At 34.4% G+C, this 13,365-nt stretch overlaps 2 protein-coding genes across 4 annotated transcripts; one reads left to right on the top strand and one right to left on the bottom strand.

Moving 5' to 3' along the window:
* Positions 1-471: 471 nt before the first annotated feature.
* Positions 472-8,061, bottom strand: LOC140051320 (putative transmembrane protein 244). 3 transcript variants are annotated; one of them, XM_072096493.1, is made up of 5 exons: positions 7,953-8,061; positions 5,848-5,933; positions 4,930-5,027; positions 4,556-4,681; positions 472-3,127 (listed from the first exon to the last, which is right to left on the bottom strand). In XM_072096493.1, the coding sequence occupies exons 1-5, from the start codon at positions 7,965-7,967 to the stop codon at positions 2,988-2,990; spliced, it is 465 nt and encodes a 154-aa protein (XP_071952594.1). In that variant the 5' UTR covers positions 7,968-8,061; the 3' UTR covers positions 472-2,987. The 3 variants fall into 3 exon arrangements, with proteins under 3 accessions (XP_071952594.1, XP_071952593.1, XP_071952595.1); XM_072096492.1 differs by lacking the exon at positions 7,953-8,061 and adding an exon at positions 6,429-6,707; XM_072096494.1 differs by lacking the exons at positions 472-3,127; positions 7,953-8,061 and adding exons at positions 3,174-4,433; positions 6,429-6,707.
* A 409-nt stretch (positions 8,062-8,470) lies between these two features.
* On the top strand, positions 8,471-10,848 carry LOC140051319 (uncharacterized). The gene is made up of 3 exons (XM_072096491.1): positions 8,471-9,079; positions 9,348-9,529; positions 9,852-10,848. Exons 1-3 carry the CDS (start codon positions 8,935-8,937, stop codon positions 10,425-10,427), a joined length of 903 nt encoding a protein of 300 aa, XP_071952592.1. The 5' UTR covers positions 8,471-8,934; the 3' UTR covers positions 10,428-10,848.
* The last annotated feature ends 2,517 nt before the right edge of the window (positions 10,849-13,365 follow it).

The raw sequence follows: 13,365 nt of genomic DNA, 5'->3' as shown, positions 1-13,365 counted from the left end.
TGACACAAACGATTCTGTTTACTGTAGTTAACAGACCAACAGTAAACTTTCCTGGAACAAGCCAACAAACATCCAGCACGATCGATGTTAAGAAGCTGGTAACTCCAGCCCAGAAGAGAACGTTGTGAAACCACTGTATATAATTGAGAACTCGCAAAAGCAGGCTCAATACAGAGTACAGCCGAAAAGAGCACAGTAAAATACATATTTATCCTCAACTGTCTCCTCGCAAATAAATGGTTTTCGAATATATTACAGTATATATAAATGTGACTATTTAGTAAATATTTACCTTCGTATTAAGTTTTATGTTCAATATTTATTTTATGATTATGGTTGAACAAAAATGAAATAATGAAATAGTAACATTGTCTAATCTAATTAAACTAATCACTAATGGACATTTGTTTATACCGGTAAGTTTAACTATAATTCGTCATTCAATACATTTATGATAAATTGACGTTCTTGAGGATGATCAATGCTTTTAAGTAAAATGACTTTTTTTAACAATGATAATAAAACTTTACATTTTCATTTCTTATTTCCAAACGAAACCAATGACAAATTATATAAATGTAAAATACTTAGCTAATTACTACTAGCAGACTACGGCGTACGCCTGCTACCGAAAATAAGAGCATGCGGACGGGGAAATACATCAGTATTAAAGACACACCCGATTTAAAGACCATATCTGTTACCACATTGGTCCAATAAAATAGAAAATATACTGTACACTCATGACTTTACATTTCAATAATAATAACCATTCTTACAAAAATTGATGGAACATTAGGCGCTATGTAAATCTAAGATATTATTAAATGTGCAATTTGCTTTTAGTTTTTCACGTCGACTATGATGACTACTACCCTATTACGTCATTGTTATGACATGCGCATGCGCTAGGCGACTGGATAAAGTATACAAGAGGACGTATGACGTCATGACACTGCAAAAGTTTACCAAAATCCGTGGCCGAGAATACAGTATAATCTCGCGATGATGTTCTGAGAATAGTAAAGTGAATTTCAGTAAAATTATATTTGCAAACTTGTTATTTTAAAGATGTATTGTCCCTTGAAACACAAAAAATGAAGTTCAAAATATTCTAAATTTAAATTGGCCATATCAAAGTAATATTAAAGTTATTCACATTAAGTCGAAAATTTGAGCCAAAAAACAACCAGTTTACGTAATTAACAGGTAATTTAATTTTATTACATTTCATCTGGAAAATCGTCGCGAACAAAAGTAAACAAAGATTTCAAACCACGAGTATGCATGATGTTAATTAGGATTGTTTACAACCCGTCATGGTTGAGAAGGTGTTTTCACATAGATTGCGAGGAAGTTTTATGATTATGCATACACAGTAGCCAAACAAGCGCGTTGCATTATGAGATATGTTTTGATCGAAAACTTTGACTGGAAGTCAAAGTTATTTTTTGAACAAAAAAACGTCTGTATTTCAGTTAAATGATTTTTTTTCCGACAAATTTTTGGTGAAAGTTAATAATTTTTAGATACTTCAAAATGACCCACATTTTTCCGAAATATTTTTTTCATAATTTTGTTGGAATTAGTCAAAGGGACAATACATCTTTAAATAAAGCATCTAATATTATATACAGGTTATGGCCTGGGTCTCATCACTAGGACGTCAGCCTTCATTCACAAACTTAACGATTTAGGCTAGGCCTAATAAGCCACACAGTAAGCATGGCCTAAGTCTACCGGCCCAGCGCAGTGGAATAGCTCTAGAGCCGTGGTAGCGGATTGTCCCATTTACAGGTAGGGTGTTCCACCAAAACCACTCCACTGTTCCACTTCCATATTTTGTCCACGAAGTGAGGAAACGGCTCATGTCGGTTTATCTAGGTAAGCTATAGGCAAGAAATATACTTTAAAATTCATTTGCCTTTTCAATCATCATTAAAACTTTAGTCCTTCAAGAAATACCGATCTAGATTAAAACAAGGCAGGGTAACGACGAAGTTGTACCAAAAAAAGAGATATTTAATATAAAAATATACAGCATGGTAACATTGAAATTAATTTGATTGGGTCTATAAAAATATGTGTTGCTATCAACTTTTTCTGACAATGTATCACTAATTACTGCCTATAAAATGATTGAAACATCTATACTGAATATTTCCAAGATACTGTATACAGTATCAGGCCTATTTTTCGTTGGTAATCTCTAGACAATTATTACTTTTTTCTTTCATTAGATCTATTTGCAATTTGAAAGACGTCTTGTGTTGCTACATCTGATAATTTTAAATTTAAAATAAATTCAGTTTTAAATAAGTACAGTTAAGTATAAAAAATACGTAAAGATTGACTAGTTAGACCTACTTAGTAGGAGCCTACTGTATATATTGTGTAAAAGAAAAGATAAGACAACAAAATTAAATATCAAGTTCTTTCTATAATTCATCAGGCCTTGTCTTTTGAAAATTATAGGTTATATAGATTACAAATTGCACTCCCCAATACATTCAGGGGTGCTGTTTGTATTTTGGCGTGTAAAAGTTTACCAAATTTAAGCGTGTTGTAAATTGCATTTCTCTAGGGCAGTTTAGGAGTGTATTAGGTCACTAGGTGAGTGATCACACTCGCTCACTTTAATAGACAAGGCCTGATTTATTGAAAATTAACCTAAATTTTAACCTTTCGATTTGCAACGAGAGGAACAACGACTAGGTCAGGTTGTTGTCTGGATCTAGAAAACATCAAACCTGTGTCGAGGTGAGGAGCGAGGACAAACATCCCATTATCCCTGCACAATGAAACACATTATATAGTCCGGGCCGTCAGCCATTGTAAAGCTCCCTATTATACGTAATTGCCTTATTTAGCTTCTGGATCTATTTCAGTTTCCATTTCAAATATACAACAACAAAAAAATTTTACTCAAAATTGTTATTACATCAAATGGAAAATACATGCAGAAGACAAATGTTATTACATCTGGTTCACTTTTCTTTGTTTTGTTCTTTGTTAGAACTTTTCCGATGAAAACAGGCATTTAAAGCTTCTCCAATAAATATCATGCTGACAAGGCCTATTAATATACTCACCCACCATTCCCATACCGTAGGGATAGATAAATTAACTGCAAAGACAAACAATTGAAACAAATATTTATTTTAGTCGTTAGAAGTGAAACTTTCTCAAACATGCAGAACCTAGGAACTCACTAGCTACGTACAGTGTCTGGCCACAAGGCTATTGAAATTGAAATATATATTTATACTGGGCGACCTCTGCAGTCAAAGACTGGTCTCCCAGAGGTCCCAGTTATGATCAGTGGCTGTGATGTACTAATACACCGGGGTAACCCCCTACTCGTCTCGAAAGATGTACTAGGTTTTTTAAAGTGGAAACGAGCTAGATGTGTACACTGGACCTACGGTTTATAGTCCTTATCCGAGAAGACTCGTTCTACGACCAGAACCATGGAGTGAGTGAGCCTCGAACCCCAGGCTGCCGATGTTATGGCTATGTAATTACGGTTCCACTGTCTTAACCGCTCGGCCACTCACTCGCTACAAGTACAAGGGAGTTATTGAAGCATGCTGTTTTTAATTTTGAGGTGGTTGAACAAAAACCGAATAAGTACATTGCCAGGCAACGCATTTGCTTTTTATAAATTCAATATTCAATATTTAAATCCTTAATAAACAAGCGTACTTTCAAGTAAGCACCTAAAAACAGTCCACTGCAAGCATAAAGAGTACAGTGCTCAGCTGTAGCAGGCATGATCTTGGCTGGATTCTAAATGTGGTTGCATGAATTGAAAGTGGCAAGGTTCAGGCTGAATGTTTGCTTTGCAATGAAGGCTGCAGTACTGGATGCTACAGTGGCAGCTAATACTGGATGGTAAAATGGTGAAAATGAAAGGTACTGTACTAAATTAATTGATTTCCTTAAATACTAATAGTAACTGTATCACCATTACTATTTTACAAGTCAATAAATATTTGATTTGATTGGGATATTTGTTAAATGTTGTGCAAGTATACTGAATAATAGTTACAATAAGTCTGGATATTAAAGGAGGCTGCAGTAAGTTGGAAAGAAGGCTGTTCTATATTTAAATGTTATAGGCTACAGTAAGAAAGTATTTCTATTGAAGATCATGTTTCAGATGCTCTTGTGCGAGTTGTCAACAGACAGCAATGATAAACAAGCATGAATGTACGATACTCTGGGTACAGCAAAAGAAGCTGTAATGACGTCATAAGACAGGATGTGACGTCACATACACATCAATAACCTCGCTACCAAATAGTTTATACGGCTATACGGTACCATCTTCGAGACGTCATATGACTGCATCCGGTTTGAAATTTAAAAATCCTGCTATAGCTTTGAGGACATGCCCTTGTAGTATATTCATGCCAAATCTCAGCTCAATACTACAACGAATAAGGGAGGAGTAGTATTTTATAAATCGCACTTTTTAATCAATAGTGTCGGATGGAAAAGGAGAAGATGAAAGAGTCCTAGACTCGGGTACACCGAGTAAAAATATACTTACCAATACAAACTATAAGAACATGTAGAAGAATAGTTGTAACTGCAAAATCCCAAATCCTTTCATAGAGGAAAACGATGAAAGCCAATGGACTGATCAAACACGTACACTCTAAAGACAATAAATCAGCTGAGTAAAAAGAAAAAAACATTTCAATATAAAAGTAATTCATTAATTAAAATTAAAATACAAATCTTTCAATATCTTCTATTTTGATTTAGATTGACAGCATACTGTAAATAATCTAAATCAAAATAATAATTCAATTTAAGTAAACTTTTAGGATTATTATCTGGCAAGAGCCAAACTACTGTATTAGAGGGTAGTTATTTGTATATAAACAACAACACCACATTATTTAATAATTATGTTTTTACCTAGAAATATTGGTTGGTTCCAGGTTGTTGTTGCATTACTAAACATACTTTGGAAACTGTCGACATGAAACGGTATTTTACCATCAAAATCATCTAAACTGAAAAATGAGATACGATTTTGTCACAGCCAAATTATATTTTTATAATACATACTGTACACCATTTAATATCATCAACACAATTTACTAAATAGAATAAGTTTACAATTGCCATATAATAACCATCCTATGCATAACAGAGTAAAATGGCATAAAATAGTGTAGAGCAAGACAAGAGAAGTAACTGGTGATGATAAATAATAGCTATCAGAAAGTACTAGGTGTGGTGGTCAATAATAGTGTGCACAAATATTTCATTAATATCAAAAACAAAATGATTTTGTATTACATTAATAATAAACTATTTGTTCACAAAAATTGTCTTATAGATCGTGTAAACAATTTGGTTTAAATAAAAATTATTTCTTAAAAAAAGTATTACAGTACTGTACTTAAAAAATGTCATAATTTAGTCCACAGGGCCAGGAAATTAATTTGATACAATTGATTGAAGGTGAAGAAACACAGAAACACAAAAAAAGTCAACACTATAATCATATACAATAATCTCTGAATGATTAATCTGAATGAATAACAAATTAAAAAGTATAATAAATAAAAGGAAGGCTTTTTGTTGGAACAGACCACAAACACCACAGATGGCAGGAGAGCCTTATCTTTCATTATGCAACATACTTTATCTTAAGATCTTTTGTGTACATTGTTAAGTATTAAATTAAAGTTCTAGAATAATAAAATACGTATTTTTAAATGTTTTATCAGTTATGCAGTGTATTACCAAAGACTTTCTGATTTATAATACTAATAGGCCTATATGAATTTGACAAATAAAAGATGAATTGGAATTTAAAATACTTACACAAATATGCCATGCATTAGACTTGCAACCATGTAGAATAAACCATAAAATGACAGCTGACAAAACACAATGTTTATAACTACATCCTACATTATTATAAAAAACATAATATAAATTAAATATATTAATAATAATTTAGGTTGAACCCATTTTTAGGCCAAACTAAAAAGTTAAAGATGTATTGTCCCCAAAAAAAACATGAAAATTGAAGATTAATTAAATCGGACTTTGAATATGTTATTTTGTAGTTTTAATAAAGTTAATCACTTTCATAGAAAAAAAATGTTTTTACTTATAAAATGACAAAATAAATGGTTAATTTCAACCAAAAATCCATTGGAATGACCATTTTTTGCTTTAAATTACATTTTTTTCAGGTAAATACCTTTTTTTTTTTCGATCCAATTTTTGGTCAACTATTTGGATAATTATTATGTTACACTAAAATGGAATACTCAACAAAAAATTGTGTAAGAATTATTTTTTCAGGAGGACAATACATCTTTAATATATTTGTGTGAACATATCTAAAAAGATGTTGAACTAGCCTAAACAATCATCATTGTACTGTACTTACTTACTACTGTACTGCACTGTCCTGTAATAATGTCGCTAGCTAGTCCTACATATTTACGCATTCTCATACCGCCGTGTTAGTAGGCTAGGTAGGTAGCCCTAGCTAAGCCTACTAGGCGTCTGGCGTGCCTAGCTAGGTCCCCTATAAAATAGGCCTAGGCCTAGCTGCTAGATTTAGAGGGCCGAAGGGAGGCCTCCTTCTCCTGTCTGCTGTTAATAATAAGTTACAGTGTAGGCCTAGGACTTAATTTTATAGGTTTGGCCTACCATAGGCTTGGCCTTAACCGATTCACCACGATAAGCGCTTAAAGCGCTCAAAAGGTTAAAAGTCAAGGTCATTGTAAACAAATTTTCAACAAAAAAAAAGTAAATCGAATTTACATGCGCAGTTTGCTGTGCATGAATCGTAACAACAAATTATACAAAATACTCACAACTTTTTTTTTAAAAATATGCTTCTAAATATATAAAAACAATTGTTGAAGTTAGTTTGAAAATAAAATTCGAAAATATAACCGTTTTTCGAAGCACGCTGTTCGAAACGCGACAGGCGCGTTGAATGAATCTAGGCCTAAACATACAACGTAAAATCGTCTAAAATCCATCTTTATTTCTAATAATCACTATTTTGAAGCTTGTATACAATAAATGTATAATAAATAAAGATTATGTATCAGTTACAGTGTCTAAATCGTCATATTTCCATGTAAAAATGTGATTTTTCTACCGGAGAAAAGTCGTGAAGATGTCCTCATGAGGGCCGCGCCATATTGTTTACCTTTGATTGTAATATGAACCCTGACATGTCAGATGCATTATGGGCATGAAATATTTGTTCAAACTCTGCGCAAAGGTCAGTTTATTGAAGCATAACTTTTGACAAACATTTTGATACCAAACTTGTTTTAATTTCATAAGTTTTCGACGCATTTTCGTCAAATTTTCTGCAAGTTACACGTCTAAAACAGCGGACTAAGCTCCCGAGGGATGCCGGTGCGCGTGGGAATCGCGAATTCCAAGTCGCTTTCGGGATGTTTTTTTTAACATTCCCGGTGAACAAACAGCGGCGAGGACGCTCTCGGGGCGGCTCCCGATAGGCCTAGGCCCCATATGGTCATCGTCGGATGAGTCAGTCTACTAATTTCTTCATAATTTCGAAACCGGTCATTCATAATGGTCAAGTTTGGTCTTATTTTGAAGAGAAGAAATAGGTTCTGATGAAGAGATGAGTTTTATTATGAAATATTTATTAATTTTTGTGCATTTGGTAGTCAAAGATAAATTACAAATTTTTAATAATTTTCCTAAAATATTTCTAAAATTTGCATAATCCATACTCCGCCAAAATAAGTTGTAACACAAATTTGATAACATATTTGGAAATAAAATGTCCTTTGAATTATTTTTGTTTTTTAATTTTTTTAATGTCTGTGTTTAGAAAAAAAGTTAGGGTTAATTATATGACATATGCTTTTTGGGTCCCAGGGGAGCAAAATAAACTTAGGGGTCAATGGGTTAACGGTACTTACTATGCTATCTAACATTGTTGCGGTTGAGCTCCAATTATCCTATTTTTTAATAATAAGTTACAGCTAAGCTTCGAAGGCCTAGGCTAGGCCTACTACACATACACTCGTCACACACTGGGTGCTGCGCTGCATAGCCATACGTCGTCGTCAACAAGAACAACAACAAAAATCAATCATGCGTGTAACAAATTAGCGACATTACAGGTTTTGGTCACATGGATGATTAATGAACGCCCGCAAGTCTCTCATTAAAATGTGACGAACGCCGTCGTGTAGGCCTTTTTCCCCCCTTTTGCTTCTCACACGTTGAATTGATGATTCTAGCTAGTACTGTATTAGTTAATTAGGTATCATTGTTGATATTAAACTGTGCCGAGAAAGAAGTAAATTCATTTTTGTTTTCAAATTTGTTTGTTATAATGCCATGTTGATGTTCCAAGTCATTCATTCAAAAATTTAATTGAAAAACAAAATTATTTACCTGAAAAAACATTCAAATTGGTTGCTATCCAATGGGTTTTTGGTTGAAATGTAACCATTTTTTGTCTTTTTACTAGTAAATGTTCATGTATTATTTAGATGTTTCAGTTATATTTTATTCGAGTGAATAGAAGTCGATCCCTACATGACGTGCCAAGCCATGCATTTTGGCCAGCTGATTGGCTGTTGTAAAAAAATTGGTATCAAATTCTGAGCAATACAAACATGTTGTAAATGGTAGCCGTGTTTTATAGCCTTTTGTATTCACAAAGAAGCTGAAGGTCATGCTGGAATAAAAGTTTGATCACACTGAAGTTGATAAGAAACATCAGTCAATACAACTCCCCATGGAAGAATGATACAACTGCAGATATTTGGAAGCGAGCAATAAACATTGTAGACTCGTGGTGACCAGTGAATATCATCTATTGCTTTCAGTAATTATAATTAGTCAGATTAATTAACTCAACCAAATCTATTTATATACTGTATATATGTGTAAATGGCAAAACTGAAATTGACAACAGAATTGATAGATTGTTATCGACAAGAAGAAGTGTTATGGAATATTCAGATGCCAGAATACAAGGACAAAGATAAACGAAAAGCAGCGTTGAACAAGATTGCTCTCAAGTTTGGAGTAACTGGTGCGTAACATTTGAACTTGCTTTTTTTCATTCAGTATATTATTCTTGACTATCTATACAATATTGTCATATCCTTAAAAATAAGGTGGTAGGCTAATACAAACAGTGCCAATCCGATAATAGGAGCCAGAGGTCCCCAAGGACCTCATGTCGTTTCAATCGATTTACGAGCTGTAATACAGATATTTATACAAACAAAGCCTACATACAAAGTTGAATAGTTTAGAAGTTGTCTTAATTTACATTTTTCCCCATTTTCGTTCTACAGCAACTGACATACAGACAAAAATAAACAGTTTTAGGACGTACTACAGTAGAGAAAAGGCAAAAGTTAAGGCGAGTGAACAGGGTACAGATGGTGTCTATGTATCTAAGTGGATGTATTTTGAACAACTTGATACATTTCTTGCTGCCACACATTTTGCTAGCCAGCTATCCGTTTCAAATTTGGTAAGAAATATACAAAATTGTAAGTTTACAATGTTTATTAGCAGTTGCCATTGACGCATTTGACTCTATGTTGTTATTGAAATAATCATGTACAAACAATACAAAATCCTTTTCTAGTTTTAGGAATTCCTGTATACCACAGTCACTGTAAGTGTAATACGGCGCTATTTCATTTGGGTACGCGCCTCTCTTCCTTCTCACAAGTATTAGAATTTGACTTTTGGGGAAATTTCATTTTTCCTAAACCTTCAACCTATCTGTTTTGCAATAAATTATGTATATTTTGGTAACATATTGTTGGTGTCATCTGTTTTATTTTCAGGAACCTAATGTGTCAATTTACATCACTGATGAATATGCAGATTATTTTGATTATGAAGATGTTGGTGATGATTGTGATGCTCTTCAAACTAGCAAGGATTCTACAGGAACAAGAAAATACCCTGCGGCTAAGCATCTAACACCTAAAAACAATAAAAAGTTAAAGACAATTAATGAGAGAACCCCACATGACGATTTCATGTTAGCTGCAACAGAAGCTTTGCGTACAGCTACTACATCATCATCGAATAAGAATGAAACAGGAGCCGATGATGAAGATCTGCAACAGGGTAAACTATTTGCAATGTGGTTGAAAAAGATAAAAACTCCTAGGCTTAAGCGCAAAGCGATTCAGCAAATGCAGGAGGTGATATTTAGAATACTTGATGAGGACGAAGAGCAACAAAGCAATTCTCAGTTTAACTATTCCCCTCATATTTATAATCATCCACCACCAAAAACAAATCAGCCACCACCACCAATAAATCAGCCACCACCACCAATAAATCAGCCACCACCACCAATAAATCAGCCACTACCAATAATCAGCCACCACCAAATCAACCACCACCAATAATTATCCACCGCCAAAAATCATCTACCACCAAATCAGCCAGCACCACAATCAGACACCACCAAATCAGCCTACAACCAAATTAGCCACCACCAATCAATCAGCCACCACCAAATCAGCCTACAACCAAATCAACCAATCAGCCATCACCAAATCAGCCCACAGCCAAATTACCCACAACCAACCAATCAGCCACCACCAATAATCATCCACCACATAAATCAACCACCACCAAAACGTTCCATATTTTTTCCCTCGCAACTACAGCTTCTTCATAAATGATAAAATCGTCATTCATAAATAATAAATAAATAAATGGATTTGCAATTTAAACACTCAATTTACTAAGAATATTGTGTGGAACTGTATACTGTAATAGGCCTAATGACAATGTTACAATAAAATAATCAATCGCTTTTCTGAAGGTTTTCTCATGTCGATTTTCTTGCGTTACTACAGTATAAGCTCACGTCGAGTTTTTCACCAGTCTTTACCATTTTTATAGATGATTGATAACTGTGTTAAACCTGTCATTCCTTCCCAGCACGATCAAATGATTAAACAGATCATTATGTAATACTGCAAGATTATTCATTAACAATTTGGCTCGAATTACATTGAGATATTTAGGCCTACTGAACAAGAAATTAACTTTTCTTTTATTAATGAATTAACGGGTTGGTTTTAGCAAAGGTTCTCCAATAAAGGACCGTTTTACAATAGTTTATTGATCCGAGATTGAAAATTGATTCATCGTTTTAGGTTTGTTGTTTAAACATTTTACAGTTGGGACATCCTCTTAGTTCTATTTCCAATTACAGTACTGTGCTTTTGTCTAAATGCATTTGCATAATAATTGCTTTTTTGTAGTTTTTCTTGATGATCATTCAATATTTAATCCGAATAGCTATTTTCTTAAGGTCTGTCTATACTACACTATCAAACTTTATGTAATCAAAAATGTGATGACGTGCCCATATATGGACATAATGATGGCATATCACTACCATATATTTGAGTACATAAAGTTTGATAGTGTAGACAGAGATAGTATTATGTTGAGGATGGCAGATCTCACTGGTTTTATTACGGTTTATTAAATTATATATTTTTTTCAAATTATCATTTTCAACTATAATAACTCAGAGTAACTAGTTCCGGTACTGTATAATCTATATTATAAGTGAGAGAGTTTGTCTGTCTGTTTGTTTGTTTGTTCGTTATACAAAATTTTGTTACTGCACATAATCTTACATATGGGGTATTAAAATGACCGCAATTGTACCGGGAATGTTCTAAGCTATATTTCAACATCATCCGCCACCTAGGATCCAAGTTAGGGACCAAAATGTGGTCAAACCCCCCACTTTCGATGTTTGTTCGTTATAAAAATTTCTGTTTCTGCACGTAACCATACGTATGGGGTATTAAAATGATGGCAATTGTACCCGGAAGGTTTTAAACTACATTTTAAATAATTCCCCTGACTCCTGGGTTTTTTGTGGGAGGGGTGGGAGGGGTGGGCGGGGGTGGTGTGGTGCTTTGTGATGTCATTTTTCGCTAGGGCTCGGGGTTGTAGGCTATTGAATTGTAAAATTATACTACAAAAGTTTTACAGTATTTTAATTATCCTCAGCAAGGCGTATATAGATATACATATTTTATTCATTAACCAATATGACACCTATTCATTTACACATTTAGCAAAGTACTTTAACCATATCCAGCTATGTATCGTCTCTTGGATTGTCTCAGTAAAAACATCCATTCTTGTGTGAACATACAAACGTTGTTTACTGTTACTGTGTTCAACTACACCACCAATCCTCCAAGGGAAAAACGCCCATTGTGGGAGAGTGGGGTTGGGAGATAGGGTTTGGGTGATAGGGTTTGGGTTCAGGGGATAGTGGGGATTTTGCTTACACCAGAATTGTGGTTGGAAAATGTTAAAGTATTTAATCATCCCTGGGAAGCGGATGGGAGGTTGGGGTGGGGATGTAGGCCTATCACCATGACCGAAACTGTATTTGAAAACTGCCACTGAGGGATTATGGGTTGGGAGTGATAATAACATAATTTGTACTGGGGTTTAGTGCAGTAGGGGGCGGAGGAGCGAAAATACTAGCGTAATGAAGTAGCCTATATGATTGGATTGTACTACGAAAAGTTACTAAATTTGAACTGTCCAGGCGAGGAGTTAAGGTTTGTTGATGGTGGCTGGGGTGGTGAAAGGAGAAAGAAGGCTGGGTGCCCGCAGTATCTAAATTACAAATTTTAATTATCAGCCAATATGACACCTATTCATTTACACAATTTACAACGTACTACAACCATTATTAGACCCATCGTAGTTATGAATACTCCTCTCAATTCGAAGCTTAGGTTGAATTGAATTTGTCCATCACTGGGAAGATTTTGTTTTTAAGAAAGAGTATGGGGTGTTGTTGAGGGGTCGATGTTGGTGAGTATAGACAGATACTGGCGTCGGGTGTTATGTACTGAGAAGGCTGTAAACTAATTTTGAAACCCGCCCTGGGGCGGGTATAATTGCTAGTCATAATATAACTGGCTATACCGCTATACTGACTGAGTGAAAGAAACTTGACTGCTCAGTTATATTTTATAAGAAGTTGATCCTTACCCCCGGGACGCCTGTCAATCCCAAATTGTGCCCATTAGTGTATTGAATGGGTTCACCATTGAATTGGATGAACATAATAGATCGTATCTATATATAAATTTACGTAAAGGCAACTATCAGTAATGTTTAAAAAAATATTAATTGTTCCCGCGTAGGTTGAAGTGCGAAACATTTCGGAATAATCATGGAATAATTTACTTCATGGAATAGACTTCTAAATTGCACCACTCCGGTATTGATACGCTTATTTTTTGTTCACATGGTTAAAAAAAGCGCTCGAATAATGTCCCGGACCGGCCT

This window comes from Antedon mediterranea, chromosome 6 (genome assembly GCF_964355755.1).
Source record: "Antedon mediterranea chromosome 6, ecAntMedi1.1, whole genome shotgun sequence".
NCBI classification, from domain to species: domain Eukaryota; kingdom Metazoa; phylum Echinodermata; class Crinoidea; order Comatulida; family Antedonidae; genus Antedon; species Antedon mediterranea.
This window is presented reverse-complemented; position numbering and strand designations above follow the sequence as displayed.

Coding starts and splice junctions, on each gene's coding strand:
- LOC140051319 (XM_072096491.1), top strand. CDS start 8,935: ATGGCAAAACTGAAATTGACAACAGAATTGATAGATTGTTATCGACAA. Junction 9,080..9,347: donor TCTCAAGTTTGGAGTAACTG/GTGCGTAACATT, acceptor TTCGTTCTACAG/CAACTGACATACAGACAAAA. Junction 9,530..9,851: donor AGCTATCCGTTTCAAATTTG/GTAAGAAATATA, acceptor TTTTATTTTCAG/GAACCTAATGTGTCAATTTA.
- LOC140051320 (XM_072096492.1), bottom strand. CDS start 6,491: ATGAGAATGCGTAAATATGTAGGACTAGCTAGCGACATTATTACAGGA. Junction 5,934..6,428: donor CAGGACAGTGCAGTACAGTA/GTAAGTAAGTAC, acceptor ATAATAATGTAG/GATGTAGTTATAAACATTGT. Junction 4,682..4,929: donor GAACCAACCAATATTTCTAG/GTAAAAACATAA, acceptor CTTTTTACTCAG/CTGATTTATTGTCTTTAGAG.